Raw genomic sequence first — 15,000 nt, 5'->3', positions numbered from 1 at the left:
TGAGCTATCAACCGAGCTGGCCGTCTAGCTTGGTTAATGTTTTCGTAACCCTAGCGCATGCGCGCAAATGATTAATTAGCAATTTATATTTTATTAAATATTACAGTAGATGCAGTATCTTATAACTCTAAAGGCGGCCAATTAATCTTGGACCATTATAGACACGAGGTTTTATTTTGTTTAGATGTGATGTAGTTTGTAGTAGTTCTGATTTATAAAAATATATATTAGACAGACAGACAGACATACATACAAAACAGACAAACAGACAGAGAGACAGACAAGCAGACAGAGAGACAGACAAACAGACAGACAGACAAACAGACAGACAGATAGACAGACAGACAGACAGACAGACAGACAGACAGTGTAACTTCCAATGGGAGGACTTACTGTCTAGCGGTAGAGAAGACACAAAGAAAGGGAATGCTAAAGCTAACTCCAGAGATCACGTCAAGAGAGCTGCCCTAAGTCTGGTCCGATGTGGTGAACTTTCAAGAGCTGCTCGTGTTCTTACAAGCTCAGGATTAGCTCCAGCTACTCCAGATACAGCTCACAAGCTTGCTGAGAAGCATCCTATCCGGGTGTTTGACATTCCGGACATGCCATCTCCGGACATGCCATCGCCTGCTATGCATATCAGTTTGTCAAAACAACATATGTTTAATTCCATCAAGAAATCACCAAGAGGCTCAGGGTGTGGCCTATTAGGATGGCGATATGAACACCTAAAAGTTATTGCTTCCGACACAGTTTCTGCTGAACAGTTGCATTTTGCTTTTTCTTGTATTGCCAATGGATCAGTCCCTGTTTCAATTGCCAGGTTGTTGTCCTCAGCACGGCTGATTGCTTTGCCCAAAGCCTCAGGAGACGTTCGACCAATAGCTATTGGAGAAGTGTTCAGAAGAATTACTGCAAAATGTATTTGTGCACAGATGAAAAGTGAATTTTCGAATTTCTTTTCTCCTCTGCAGCATGGAGTGTCAACAGAGGGAGGAACAGATCTTCTTTTACACCATATCCAGCTTCTACTAGAAGCCAACAATGACTGGATTGTTCTGAAGACTGATGCTAAAAATGCCTTTAATTCAATCCACCGCTCCCATTTGCTGCAACAAGTGATGAAATCTTTTCCTATCTTGACAAATCATGTCATGCAAATGTATTCTGGGTTTGGTCCTCTGGTCTTCCTACAGAACAACGTCCCTGTTATTTTGTCATCTCAAGAAGGAATCCATCAGGGAGATCCTCTAGGACCAGTTCTGTTTTCTTTAGGCATACAACAAACCCTGGTTGATTTGCAAAGCAATTTCCAAGCAATAAGAGTGCTAGCTTATCTTGATGATGTTTTCTTAGTTGGACCAGCAAAACATGTCCTTGATGCTTTTTCCACTCTTCAACCTGAATTTTTCAAAATAGGATTGGAAATACAGGAAACAAAATGTGAAATATACTGTTCATACGACAAAGAAAACACCTTCTTTTCTGAATATACCATACCTGTTTCGAGTGAAGGCATTGTGATACTAGGAACACCAATTGGGAAACGTGAATATGTTGCACGAGTATGTTCCACTATTGCAGAAAAAGGGAATGATCTTTGTAGACAGCTTGTCGACTTGGATAATGTGCAAGCATCCATGTTGCTTCTTAGATACTGTCATACAACACGGCTAAATCACTTAGCAAGAGGAACGTGTCCAGAAACACTGGCACAGGCAGCTACTATCCACGACAAGCAAACAAAATCTACCTTCTCTTGTTTGCTAGGAAATGTTGACATCACTGGAAATATGTGGAAGCAAGCAACGTTGCCAGTAAGACTAGGAGGTTTTGGTATGACTTCCCTAAACGAAGTGGCACCCTTTGCTTTTGTTGCCAGCTGGGCACATTCTCTTAAGCTATTGCCTGATCGCTTCCTGCTCTTCAAGATCAAGTCAACTCTTTAGTGACATCATCTAATCATGCGAGTGATATTGGGCTAACTTTAGAACACCATCTCAAAGATATTTCAACGTTGTCGGATTTGTTGCCTAACACAAAAAAGTTGCAACATCGTCTAACAACAGAATTTGTACAATCGAAAGCAGATCAGTTGATTGAAACTGGTTCTAACCGAGATGCAGCACGATTGCGTTCAATTAGAGGTAAAGGAGCAGGAGCATGGTTAGATTCCATTCCATCTTCAGAGAAGTTTGCACTTTCATCTGGCAATTTTGTCTTGGCGGCTTCTCTCAGATTGGGTCTACCTTTGTCTTTACCACCTTGGGCCACTAAATGTGAATGTGGAAAGTCACTAGATGTTGAAGGGTACCATTTACTAACATGCAAAATGGGTGGAGGCCCAGTTTGGTCTCACAATTCTGTTGTTTTGTGCTGGTCTGAATGCATGAGCAGTCTACAATGCCAGCATCAAATTGAACCAAAAGATAGATATACAACATCGAACAGTAGAGCAGACATTGTTGTGTTTGACTCAACATGTGGGGGAAATGTCGAGCTTGATGTGGCCCTTGCTCACCCCTGGAGCCAGGACATTCTGCGAAGTGCAGCAACTACGGATGGAGCTGCAGCAAGAAGAAGAGAAGACATCAAACATAACAAATATTCTCAAGAGCAGTTGCCTGGAGGGTACACTCCTACCCTTATTCCACTAGTTTTCGAGCACTTTGGTGGGTGGGGAGAAGAAGCATCAACGTTCCTCAATAAACTTTCCAAACTATATAGAGATGAAGAAGGAAGAAACAATCCCTCAGATTTTAAAACACATTGGAGAAGACGCTTGTCAGTACAACTTCAGCGTTGCAATGCCTCGGTGTTGGCTAGAAAGATGATCAGAGTAACATATGGACAGAATACTGACCAGAGTTTAGATGTTGCTCAACTTTCAATTCAGTAAACTAAATTTCGGTTTGTAGGCTCCGTAGGGGAGCTTTTTAATGCTAATTGTTATTTGTGTAATTTTAATTGTAGTTGTGACACTTGTTGTTCATTAGCTGTTACTTTAGTTTCACCTGTATTAGCTTTGATGTATAAAAATATATAAAAATTTGACAGACAGACAGACAGACAGACAGACAAACAGGCAGGAAGGCAGGCAGGCAGGCAGGCAGGCAGGCAGGCAGGCAGGCAGGCAGGCAGGCAGGCAGGCAGGCAGGCAGGCAGGCAGGCAGGCAGGCAGGCAGACAGACTGACAGACAGACAGACAAACAGACAGTGCAATTCCATTGGTAATGGAACACTTTGGAACGTGGGGGTTTGATGCATAGAAATTCTTAAAAAAGATAGCAAAGAAGTCATCAGATGAAGTCGGAAGACTAAATTCAGCAGAGTTTATCGACTTCTGGAGCAAACGCTTTCGGTCCAACTCCAAAAGTGCAATGCGAACGTCATCTCTAACAAGTCATCTTCATTGACTGGAGTCAACAGAAGTGACTTTTATGCCACTCAGTACTTTAGCCACAAGCTGACACTGAGCTAGGGCTTTGCGCGTAATTTAGATGCTTTTAGAGTTTCTAGAGTCTTTAGAGTTACTAGTTCCTTCAAGTTTTGTTTTGAACTTAGTTTAGTTCATGAACATTGATAGTAGTTGGACAGCATATATAGTTATTTGCATTACGAAAATGTATCATAGATAAAATGTTCAAATAAATGTGTTTGACAGACAGACAGACAGACAGACAGCCAAGCAGGCAGGCAGGCAGGCAGGCAGGCAGGCAGGCAGGCAGGCAGGCAGGCAGGCAGGCAGGCAGACAGAGAGACAGACAGAAAAAGAAACAGACAGACTGACAGACAGACAGACAGACGGACGAACGGACGGACGGACGAATGGCCGGACGGGAGGACAGACCGACAGACAGAGAGACAGACAGACAGACAGACAAACAGACAAACAGACCAACCGACCGACCGACAGACAGACAGACAGACAGACAGAGATTCATTTATTATCATCAAAACTCTACGTATGTACAGGAAACTTTCAAATATCTACCAGTCCTTCATAACTAAGCAAATTATAACACATTAATGGACTTGGCCTACAACATTGCAGTCAAACATTATGCCACTGTCATTTGTACTGCATGAAAATCTCGACAGCTTCCTCGAAATCACTCTGGCGTTGCATCTCTGAAGAATGATGGAAAATTGCTTTCTCCAGAATGCCTTAAAACGTTGAGCGCTGTTAAAAGGATGTGCATGAGTGGTATTGTAGCTTTGCCTAGATATATGAGACAAAAACTTGTGTGCGTGCGAGCCCCACAAACCAAAATGTTCAAAGACTAGTGGAACACACTTGGATGATAAACCACCATGCAGGACCTCTCCTGAGTATTTCTTTAGTTTCTTCTCCTCTCTTACTTTTGCAGCATACCCTTCTTCTCTGTGTGCGTGGTTGAGAGCATCCTTACTCCATGGGTGTGCTAATGAAACATCCACGTCAAGATTCTGTCCTGTTTCAGAATCAAAGAGTGTCATATCAGGACGGTTTTCGCTACTAACAAAACGATGCCGGGGTTCGGTTTGATGGGGAATGTGCAAATCACTCAAACATTCACTCCAACCCTTCAAGATAGTATTGTGGGTCCAGACAGGACCTCCTCCATATTTACATGTTAGTAGGTGGTATCCTTGTTGATCCAGTTGTTGTCCACAGTCACACACTTTCACCCACTTGGTAAACGGTAAAGCCAATCCCAACCGCAAATAGGACGCTGTAGAAAAGTCGTTTGTTTTAAGTGCGTGCCTATCAGAAGTAGGAATGGCATCTAACCAATCTCCGGCTCCACGACCTTGCAATGACCGCAGCCTTGCCGCATCTTTATCAGAAGGAGCCTGAGCAATGAGTTCAGACACATTAATTTCGTTTATCTCAGTACAAAGACGGTGCTGCAGTTTCTTAGGATAAGCGATGATGTCATCAAGTGTTTGAAAATCTTCATCATTGTCAGCTGACTTGGACAATGGTGGCAAGTCGGAAAAGCTAGAAATTACTTCTGAGCCAATCGACCCCGACTTTTCTTTAGAAGAAGTAAGATAATCAACCAAGTCAGTCATACACAAGAAACGAGATGGCAATTCTTTCATTGATTGACACCAAGAAGACACAAAAGCAGCATGAGAAATTTGTCCAATCTGTGTTAAACCAAAGCCTCCATTCTTGAGCTTTAGAGTCGCTTGTTTCCAGGCTGTATCATTCAAATGATTGAAACCAATGATGTCCACAAATGAAGATCTAGTCATTTTGTCATGGATGACTGCTGCCAGTTCTAGATCACGAGGAAATACTTGCCTTGCCAAGTAGTTCAATCTAGGCACATGACAGTGTCGTAGAATCAGCATGGAGATTTGCCGATTATTCAGCAGGGCCAATTCACGGCAAAGTTCCTTCCCACCCTTGGCAATGTCAGCACATTGAGAACGAACAAATTCAGGTTTTCCTACTGGTGTGCCTAGTATAATAGTGCCATCAGAGGTAACTGGAGTTGGAAAATTACAGACATTACCAGAGGGACAAAACAACTCACACTTTCTGTCTAAAATTTCCAAATGCAACGTGGACAGGGAAGACTTCAAATCATCCAAAATATTTCGAAGACTATTGACTGGACCTACCACATAGATGTCATCTAGATATGCCAACATAGTAACACCCTCATGTCTCTTGATCACCTCACATAAAATAGGATGGATAGTAGCTGAGAAAAGAGCAGGTCCCAAAGGGTCTCCTTGATGAACTCCTTCACTTGATGTTAATAACTCAACTCCCTTGTCAGTGACGTATATCAGCTTGCTTGATTCCCCGTACAACTGCTTGACATGAGGATAGATATCAGGAAAGTCTTTAGCAATTTGCTGAAGAAGTCGTTCCCTTGAAACAGAATTGAAGGCATTCCTGACATCTGTTTTAAGGATTGACCAATCAGGATTTTGCTCCAATAAGATCTGAATACAGACAGACAGACAGACAGACAGACAGGAAGGCAGGCAGGCAGGCAGGCAGGCGGACGGACGGACGGACAAGCAATCACAAGTAAAGCAAAACAAATACGCATATAAACAGCAAACAGCCAAAACATTAAGTAAACAAACATTGTATTACATTTTCAAACCAAGTATTAAATTTCTTGTATTCTGCAGGCGCCGCCATTTATTATGGAAGATGTCAACGGGACCTCGGGAGAGACGCGCAATGACATATTTTATGGCTTTCTGGTGGACATGATGGAACTGCTGTCTGCCTCTCATATGCTAAACTTCAGCTACACAATGAGTGAAGTTCCAGACCGTGTCTACGGCACAATAGATCCCGAAACAAACCAATCAACGGGAATGGTTGAAAGACTCATAAACTGTGTAAGAGATAAATCATTCGATATAATTATTGTCTGCCAATACAGTTACATTTCTCTTGCACAAGTATATGCGCTTTGTGAGTAGAGCAAGTTGAGTCTTTTCTTCTTTTGTAGGATGCCGATCTTGCTGTGGCTGCTTTTACCATCACGGCACTGCGAGAGACATATATCAGCTTTACTAAACCTTTCATGAATACTGGTCTTGTAATGCTTGCAACAAAGTCGACGCCGACTGAAGGAGGTTTGTGGTCTTTCTTGGATCCATTCGACTGCTGGATATGGATATGCATTCTGGTGTCGTTTCTTGTTTGTGGTGCTTGCCTCGCTGTTCTTCATCGGGTGAGTCCTTATGGGAGGCGAACTGTTGATCATCCCGATGATCTACCGTACACGTTTAAGCTAAATAACAGTGTGTGGTACTTTTACTCGACTTTCATGCAGCAGGGACCAGAGGCTGCAGCCTTCTTCTCTGGAAAAGTCTTACTGGCCGGTTGGTTCTTCTTCTGTCTCATTGTAGTTTCAACGTATACAGCAAACATGGCAGCTTTTCTCACCGTCAAGAGCTTTCCCGAAAGCATCGAATCCGTAGACGAACTATCCAGGCAAACGCAAGTCAAGTATGGCGTGACAAAACAAACGTCCGTTAGTGATTTTTTTGAGCTATCATCTATTGAAACGTATCATCGTATGCACAACTATATGAGAACAACAGATGGCGTCATGATGAATACAACCCAAGATGGAATCAATCGTGTAAAAAACAGCAAACCGGGGGAATACATTTTCATAGGAAGCAAAGCTCTTCTTGAATATCCGTCGAGCCAGGAACCGTGCACGTCAAAATTGGTAGGAGACACATTCAACCGAGGTAGCTTCGGAATAGCGATGCCAAAAGGCATGCCATATCTCAGAGACTTTTCTCTAGCAATCCTCAAGCTGAAAGACATGGGGAAACTAGAACAACTAGAAAGAAAGTGGTTGAAAAGTGGGCCCTGTTTGCAACAGAGTGATGATGACGAATCGGACAATCAAGAAGTTAAAATAGCACAAATGGCTGGAGTATTTCTTCTCCTTATTATTGCTATCTTGCTGTCGCTATTGGTGGCGATAGTAGAACGATACGTGTGGCGATGTAAAACAACAAAGCGACAACGACTGGGATCCGTCATCAAAAGAAAGGTATATGCATGCAAATTGTACTGACTGACTGTTGACATACTTTCATATAGCAATGCTTTAATGTGTGTATATATAGAATGAACACGTCAGGGATCCAAATCCTTCTTCAAACAATATAGTAAATGGAAATCAAAACGGCACGATGAAAATCCGGCCGGCCTAAGGCAAGAATGATAAAATTACTGTTGACAATATCATCTAAGGGTATAATTAACATGTAGTCGTACGTTATAGTACACTAACTTGTAATGTAAGTAGAAACTCGACAAGCGTGATTAATAACAATTGTCGAGGTTTGTATCCGCTTATAACTTAAACAGCAGAATGGTATACGTTGACACTATCAGCTGCCAGGCTCAGGAAATGTATTATTAATGCAAGTTGTATTAACTATACACGGTCCCGATTAATTGAAAGACACGCCTATCCCGCACTTCTGTTCATTGAGAGACGAGAGCAAGCTGAGAGAGTCGAGCATAAATGAATGAGAAGTAGGACTTGTTCACAACAAGTGGCGTTGCCAGTTAAAGTATTTAAATGACTGGAGTGTAACATTGTTTCTTATTATTGCCATCTTGCTTTCAACTCTGGTAGCTATTGTTGGGCGATATGAGTTAGTGTCGAAAGCTGTGAGGGTTAGGGCTAAGGTTGCGAGGGTTAGGGCTAAAGCTTTGAGGGTTAGGGTTAGAGTTGCGAGGGTTAGGGCTAAAGTTGTGAGGGATAGAGGGTTAGAATTTTGATGGTTAGGATTAGAGTTGTGTGGTTGTTAACATAGCGGCACTACTCTGTCTATTTCATTAATGAATGTGAACTCGGAAGTGAGTAATTACGTAAATGTCACACCAGGTGTTCTCGTTATAATTAGAGCACTAAGAGCTACTCCACAATTATTTCTTCAATCATCAGTGTGTTATTTAACTATTCACGTTAATTTAATTACGCCATTTAATCAACTACAAGATAATTGGATAATGACCTGACCATCGCTTCTCCCTCTGTATCCAGTTGGAATGCAGACCAGAAGATTGATACGCCGGCCATTTGAAATATTGTTATACGTTTGTGTTACGCACCTCAGCAGAATCCTATGACGTAAGGAATAAATAGGTTTTATTATTAGGTAATGTGTTACGCAGTAGGCAAAGCCAGTCGAGTCAGATGTATACGGTCGTACGTCACGTAACTAGCCTGATTTCTTATACTCCAGAGTCGGGTAGCAAGCTGTTATCATATATATATATATATATATATATATATATATATATATATATATATATATATATATATATATATATCAAACATTACTTCATCTGCTATTATTAGCAACGACTGGCATGCACGAGTGCTAGCCATGCAAGAAAACCTGTTTATCCACATTGTTGACTTATTGTTCTTTCTTTATCCAAAGTCAGCGACAAGACTCAATTAACAATCTAGCCTAAGTGAGACGTAGAATTGCTGCTTGGTCTAAGTTAGTGAGTGAGCTGTCGCGTGCTTTGGTCGCTATGTGCATGGCGTAGTCTACGCCATCAACAACGCTCTAGTTAATATGGCCGTTTCCAGGTCACGTGTCTCACCCACTTCCTGTGAAAGTGAAAGGTGCTGTGTAAAGGTGTTGCATGCACCTGCATGGCTTGTGCGGTGTTAGTAGGTCCCTGGTGTGAATAGACGTACCTAGGTGTGGTTAATGTTGCCAACGCTTTGCAGCTTGCACGCTTCATGGACTATTCCACACGAATTCGACACAGGAAATATAGTAAAGGACCTTCAATTAGTGGTGGTTCGGTTAGTTTCGCGAAAGCGAGATCAACAGGCTTCCGCCTGCCATCAATTGCCATCCTAGAAAACAGAAAAACCAGAAAAGATCTCAGGCCGAAACCTAGGAAAAGTGTGGTGGTTCGAAAAGAGTGAATACGTTAGATATGTGATGCAGACAAAACATGCAGTCTAGCCTACCATTCATCCGAAACATTACGAAACATTACGTCACTTATCTTGTAATTATGCACACGCCTAGCGCAAGCATGTCACAATTTCCGTGTCTGTAGTCTATGTTCATGGCAGAACGTGTGCTCTCCTTGACTGCACGTACAAGCTACTGTAAATCGTCCTGTATATTATATAATTATAAATAATTGTTGTACTCCCGTCTGTTGACTGGACTAGCTCTGCTTCAATTCCGAGTGTCACGCACCAAAATAGCTATAAATTACCGATGCGCTTTAGTGTACACCAAATGGATTAATTAGTTTGAAAGACTTTGATAACAACGTTGAAATTTTATTATCTATGTAAACTGCAAGCTGGCCACCTAGATCGAGATATTTCATTATCTACATAGTCATAGAGCATGCGCTACATACAACGTTGTGGGATGCAGAACGCGCCGACGTGTTGTTTCTCACTCTTTTTGCTGATCAGCTGTTTTACTTCATGGCTTGTCGTAGGTCAAACTATCACAGGTAAGCGTGTACCCTAGCTAGTGTGGCAGTTGGTACTACGTGTAATCTATATATTCAAATTCCGTGTTTTACTCGTGGCTGTGACCGTAGTCATCAATTCGAATAACTCGAACAGTATCGCTGAAGTGATGAGATTGTTTTCCAGCGACTCGACTTACTGATTGCTGACGAAACCGGAAGTAGTAAGGGTATTACCAAGCTGAAACTATGGCGACGTTGATACTTATTTTTGTTGATATCTTAGATTGTTCCTTTCTTGATGACGCTATGGTTCTTTTCCGACAGTGGCGTTTCCCGTTTTCCTGTCTGCGGTGTCGTTTCCAATGCGCATGCGCACGGATGAGTCTGATTCTCGTTCCGTGGTGTACACTTTGGACAATGGCCTGGCTTCTCAAATTGCCGTGGTGTCGGCTGTTGCCAAGCGTTTGCAGTGGAAGTCAATTGGCTTCGTGACCCGATGGCAGTGGAGGTAGGAAATATGAAACAATTAATAATTAAGTTAATACTATATTAGGTCAGGTCAATAACTTAACCGCATCATATATTCAAAGCTAAACAGACATCAAGAGACAGCAAGATGCGAAAGACAACAACATGTTGTTTAATTAAATCGAGTTGTGTTCAGATGCATGTAATTTTTATCAGGAAGTGTGGTAGCACTCCTTATGGAAGGATGCAAAGAATCTAAAATGGCGTCCATACAAAAGTATCCAAACGCATCCGAACCGGATCTCTCAAAACTCATTACAGAGATCTCGGACCCACGCAGCGCTCAACTTCAAATGTTCCTAATGGTAGCCAGACTATCACCGCTGACACTAACCGTCTCAGAAGCCAGCTATCGCCAAGTAAAAAACCCGATTTATTCTTTCACTTTTCACATTTCACGTGTATAGAGTGGCTATGATCTAACTTACGTATACGACATTATCCAGCTTTTCTACGATCTTCATTTCTCAAAGAGTCGTGTAAGAATTGACAAATAGTTTTGCCTTGATTAAAATTTTTGTGTAATGTTTGACGGCAATATGAAAATCTTGATTTTCTGCAAAACGTCGATGTGTATCTTTCTGTTGTAATGCCTTGAGATGATTTGTGTGCTTCAAATTTCAATAGTCTCAGTCTTGATGAGTGTATTTATAAATAAATTTTTATGCAAAAATGTATTTTTATCATGAAACATGCATTTATAACAAAATCAAAGTTTGTCAGAATGCATTTCTATTATTAAATAATTGATGATATATTTTATAGGATACCGTTGAAAAAGGACGACACAGACTACACTACAGAATTCTGCAAGTGTCTTCAAATCTCATAAAATCTGTACGTATACCGCTTTGTTTGTACCCTCTCTATGTGAGTAAACGTTATTCGTTAATAATTTTCAGATTGGCACTTACAGTGTTAGTCTAACCGAATGGCTGGATAAACTTGTGTTGCCAAGTAGTGACGTTGATGCTAGAGTGAGACGTGCCAGTGACGAATGTTTACCTGCTGCTGTTCAAAGACATTGGCCTCACTACAGAGCTAGCACTGTATTGGTAAGAAGACTTTTCAACATTCTGCTATTATTTTAAATTTTGTCTGTAGGTTGCAAATTTGTGGTACACAATTAATTGGGGCTGTTCCTTCGCTTTCTGGCCAACGCATTCTACTCTTTACTCTTTACATCTACCTGCAATCACATTCTTGTAAATTGACATGCAATTCTTTGTGTTTTCAATTCTGGCTGACTGTTTGCTTGCTAGATTGTCTGTCTACTTGACTATTTGTTTGCTGCTTTTTGCTCATTAGGCATACCCACTTACTCTTCTACTCATCCAGACTACATCTGTCTTTTCTCTACAAACAATTTATTGATTTACTGATGTCTTTATAGGAGGTACCATTTGTCATCAACGATGCTAATAGCACTTTTGTTGGGGAGCATAAAGAGAAATTGACGGCAAGTATGGAAATTTTGACTGTGAAAATGCCACAGGATTGATGGCAGAGCTGATACACTGTGTAAGGTTGTGTGTGTGTGTGTGTGTGTGTGTGTGTGTGTGTGTGTGTGTGTGTGTGTGTGTGTGTGTGTGTGTGTGTGTGTGTGTGTGTGTGTGTGTGTGTGTGTGTGTGTTATCAATATATGCCTTGCTCAATATAAATTTATTGTTTAATGAAATCAGTGTGCTTGTTTAGAAACCAAAGCCGAGTACATTGATGGATATCATTGAGAAGAGAAAACAGAAGGTGAATGGCGAGAGTAACGACGGGGCGACGTCAGAAAGGGACGGTGCTTGGGTGTGAACGAGTGTATGGAATGCAGTCCATAATACGTCTAGTCTTAGAGGTACTCAATGATATTGCATGCATGCACTTCTAGTACAGTATGTAGATACATATGTTAGCATGTATCTGGATTTCTAATAAGTTGCATGTATACCTTCATTGTAATCTTTCTTTTGAAATGATTGGTGTATGATATTGTATTCAATTTTCTTTGTTTAGGCAACTCCAGCGCTCTTATTTAACCTTTTTTGGCACTATATGCCTTTTCAGTGTGGATATAGGGAATAGGATAGAAGCCATGTAATTCCAGCGAGGATTGCAGACATCACCGATGGCCATATTTCTGATAGTTGCTTTCTGCACAGACAAATGTAAAGTTGGGAAACTGCTGTCATTGATCTGTAACATGCTACAAACTTTTAACCATCAGTGATGTCTTCCTTTGTCTTCAATTTTTCAGAGAAATCCATGGCTTTTGCCATATTTTCCAACCATACTGTACAAAAGCACATGATTCTAATAGGAGCCCTGGAGTTGTTTTCAAGGAAATACGGGCTAATAAGTGCGCGACAGGAGCAGTAAGTACTAATGGCTAACGCACGCTAGAACGAGGCGTGGTTAACATAGCCCTATTACTGCTTCCTGTGTCTTTCGGGGCCTACTTACCGTGCTATTCTAATCAATTCGACTTTTGGAGAAAGATCAGTTGACATGCACTGCTCATCATAGTCTAGACAATTAAATAATAAGTTGTGTCTTTAGATAATTAGGGCGCGTTCTAGTTGCAGTCCATAGAACTGCCGCAAATGCTTGAACTTGCATTGGAACTGATTCTGACAACTCGTGACCATTGTGTCTTTAGATAATTAGGGCGCGTTTGATTTGCAGTCCATAGAACTGCCGCAAATGCCTGAACTTGCATTGGAACTGATTCTGACAACTCGTGACCATTGTGTCTTTAGATAATTAGGGCGCGTTTGATTTGCAGTCCATAGAACTGCCGCAAATGCTTGAACTTGCATTGGAACTGATTCTGACTGACAACTCGTGACCATTGCGCTGATGTCATTCCCGGTCATTCTCAGAAATCCGGAAATAAAGAGGCGCGGCGAGACTGGTTATGAGTCTAAGCTGATACTGCTGAAGCTCATGAAGTGACATAACTGACACGCCTCTATTCTGTAAAATCTTGGAAGTCTGATGGCGCACTAAATTTTTGCAACTGCAATTATAGGTAGTTTCGTTCTCTCTAACACTTTGTTTGAGGGGGACTAGTGTCCATCACAAGGTCAACGAGAAACGCTGCCAGCTGAAGTCGATCTGGTGGTCGATGCATCGGTAGCTGTTGACATTTCTGCGGCTAGCGGTTCCGTGTTCGCATGCAAAGCAGATTTTTCGTTCAATCTAGTTCTATTTTCGTCAGTCCAACAGTTGCGACACATTTCCGTGTCTTGCGCCTGCAAATCGAACGCGTACATAAAGATTACCTCCTAGGGTAAAATAACCACAACCTTCATTGTTGATAGTTATTCATCTAGATATCAGAAACTAACCAATCGCATTTCAGAAACATATCAGATTGGCTTGCATGACTTCTGGTAATGCCATGCTGTTTTCATTTGGCTGGCAAACAGCTCCGACTCTACACACGTCAGCCATGCTTGCGCTCTGTGTCTGTATATTGTTCTATCTATATCCATTGTCAGCAGCAAGACTCAGCAATCTAGGTAAGATGTACAATAATCAATTGCTGTTTGCATGGTCTCTAGATGCTAGACTTGTAACTTGTACAGCGAACTTCATCTCACTGAAGCACGTTGTCGTTGTAGATCAATAAATTGTTAGTTTGTTAATAGTTGTCGTGTGCCTCTAGACAGTTGCTACGTGGCGTATACTCTAGAGTCTAGCTAGTAGGATGCGATCGACAACATGTTGCTCGTAGTGATAGATGCATGTTAAAATGTCGTAGGGACTTTCCCTAGCCTCTCCCACACATAATTGCCTAAAACATTTTGCTGTACTTCCCGTGTGCTAGCCAACGTGTAACTAAAGATAGCTAGCTGAGTACTGTACCCGTTCTTTGCCTGGGCAAATTAATTACGGTAAATAACACAAATTCCAACGTACACATACACTTCCAAGTTTGGCATCGTATATACAATTCGGCAGATACGACACACTTCCGGTGTGTGACTGTGGAACGTGGACTATGCGAGTGCACCCCTGCCGTTGTTTGTATGTTACTCAATACCAAACTTCCGGACAATTTGTAACCTCGTATTTAGATGGCAAGTCCGTCTTAGCTTTCTACCACTACATACCACGCTGAAACATCTCCCATGTTTACTACACCTGCAAACTTTCTCTAAGAAATCCTCCAACAATGTATATATTGCCAAATATTTAATAAAATTGTAATCGTTGAAGAACCAGACTGACGGTTGATTTCAAACAAAAATAATTTAGACAGACTGCTTGCCCATTGCATGAAGTTTTCAATCTCTAGTGTTTTCTACCAACTACTGCTCAGCTGCTCCTGGAAGTCGTGCATGTAGTATCAATTTTTTTTAAATTAATTAAGTTAAGTGAGAGCTTGTACTGTCGGAAAATTCACCTCACTCGCGCCACTGGTTTCAATTCGTAATACGTTGCGAAACTTTTATTGTGGTTTTGGAAGATAAGATTATTGGCCTCTTAGCTGCATGTGGAAACGAGGGTGTAAAGAAAGA

At 41.4% G+C, this 15,000-nt stretch overlaps 5 protein-coding genes across 5 annotated transcripts in view; 4 read left to right on the top strand and 1 right to left on the bottom strand.

Moving 5' to 3' along the window:
- Positions 1-1,962: 1,962 nt before the first annotated feature.
- LOC134180831 (uncharacterized) lies at positions 1,963-6,151 on the bottom strand. Its single transcript, XM_062648017.1, has 3 exons — positions 6,114-6,151; positions 4,614-5,872; positions 1,963-2,033 (listed from the first exon to the last, which is right to left on the bottom strand). Exons 1-3 carry the CDS (start codon positions 6,149-6,151, stop codon positions 1,963-1,965), a joined length of 1,368 nt encoding a protein of 455 aa, XP_062504001.1.
- Positions 6,152-6,270: 119 nt separating this feature from the next.
- On the top strand, positions 6,271-6,873 carry LOC134180830 (probable glutamate receptor). The gene is made up of 3 exons (XM_062648016.1): positions 6,271-6,420; positions 6,471-6,742; positions 6,798-6,873. The coding sequence occupies exons 1-3, from the start codon at positions 6,271-6,273 to the stop codon at positions 6,871-6,873; spliced, it is 498 nt and encodes a 165-aa protein (XP_062504000.1).
- Positions 6,858-7,863, top strand: LOC134181640 (glutamate receptor 3-like). Its single transcript, XM_062648906.1, has 2 exons — positions 6,858-7,535; positions 7,612-7,863. The coding sequence occupies exons 1-2, from the start codon at positions 6,894-6,896 to the stop codon at positions 7,696-7,698; spliced, it is 729 nt and encodes a 242-aa protein (XP_062504890.1). The 5' UTR covers positions 6,858-6,893; the 3' UTR covers positions 7,699-7,863.
- A 2,478-nt stretch (positions 7,864-10,341) lies between these two features.
- On the top strand, positions 10,342-12,278 carry LOC134181677 (uncharacterized). The gene is made up of 5 exons (XM_062648939.1): positions 10,342-10,466; positions 11,252-11,323; positions 11,389-11,541; positions 11,880-12,007; positions 12,182-12,278. The coding sequence occupies exons 1-4, from the start codon at positions 10,455-10,457 to the stop codon at positions 11,985-11,987; spliced, it is 345 nt and encodes a 114-aa protein (XP_062504923.1). The 5' UTR covers positions 10,342-10,454; the 3' UTR covers positions 11,988-12,007; positions 12,182-12,278.
- Positions 11,987-15,000, top strand: part of LOC134180829 (glutamate receptor 3-like) — a 16,108-nt gene continuing 13,094 nt past the window's right edge. Inside the window, exons 1-4 of the mRNA XM_062648015.1 lie at positions 11,987-12,007; positions 12,182-12,283; positions 12,491-12,542; positions 14,949-15,000. The exon at positions 14,949-15,000 is cut by the window's right edge and continues 8 nt beyond it. Of these exons, the coding sequence (XP_062503999.1) occupies positions 11,987-12,007; positions 12,182-12,283; positions 12,491-12,542; positions 14,949-15,000 (227 nt within the window). The remainder of the gene's footprint in view (positions 12,008-12,181; positions 12,284-12,490; positions 12,543-14,948) is intronic.

Source organism: Corticium candelabrum, chromosome 6, assembly GCF_963422355.1.
Source record: "Corticium candelabrum chromosome 6, ooCorCand1.1, whole genome shotgun sequence".
Classification (NCBI taxonomy): Eukaryota; Metazoa; Porifera; class Homoscleromorpha; order Homosclerophorida; family Plakinidae; genus Corticium; species Corticium candelabrum.
The sequence above is the reverse complement of the archived record's forward strand: the minus strand, read 5'-3'. Positions and strand labels throughout refer to the sequence as shown.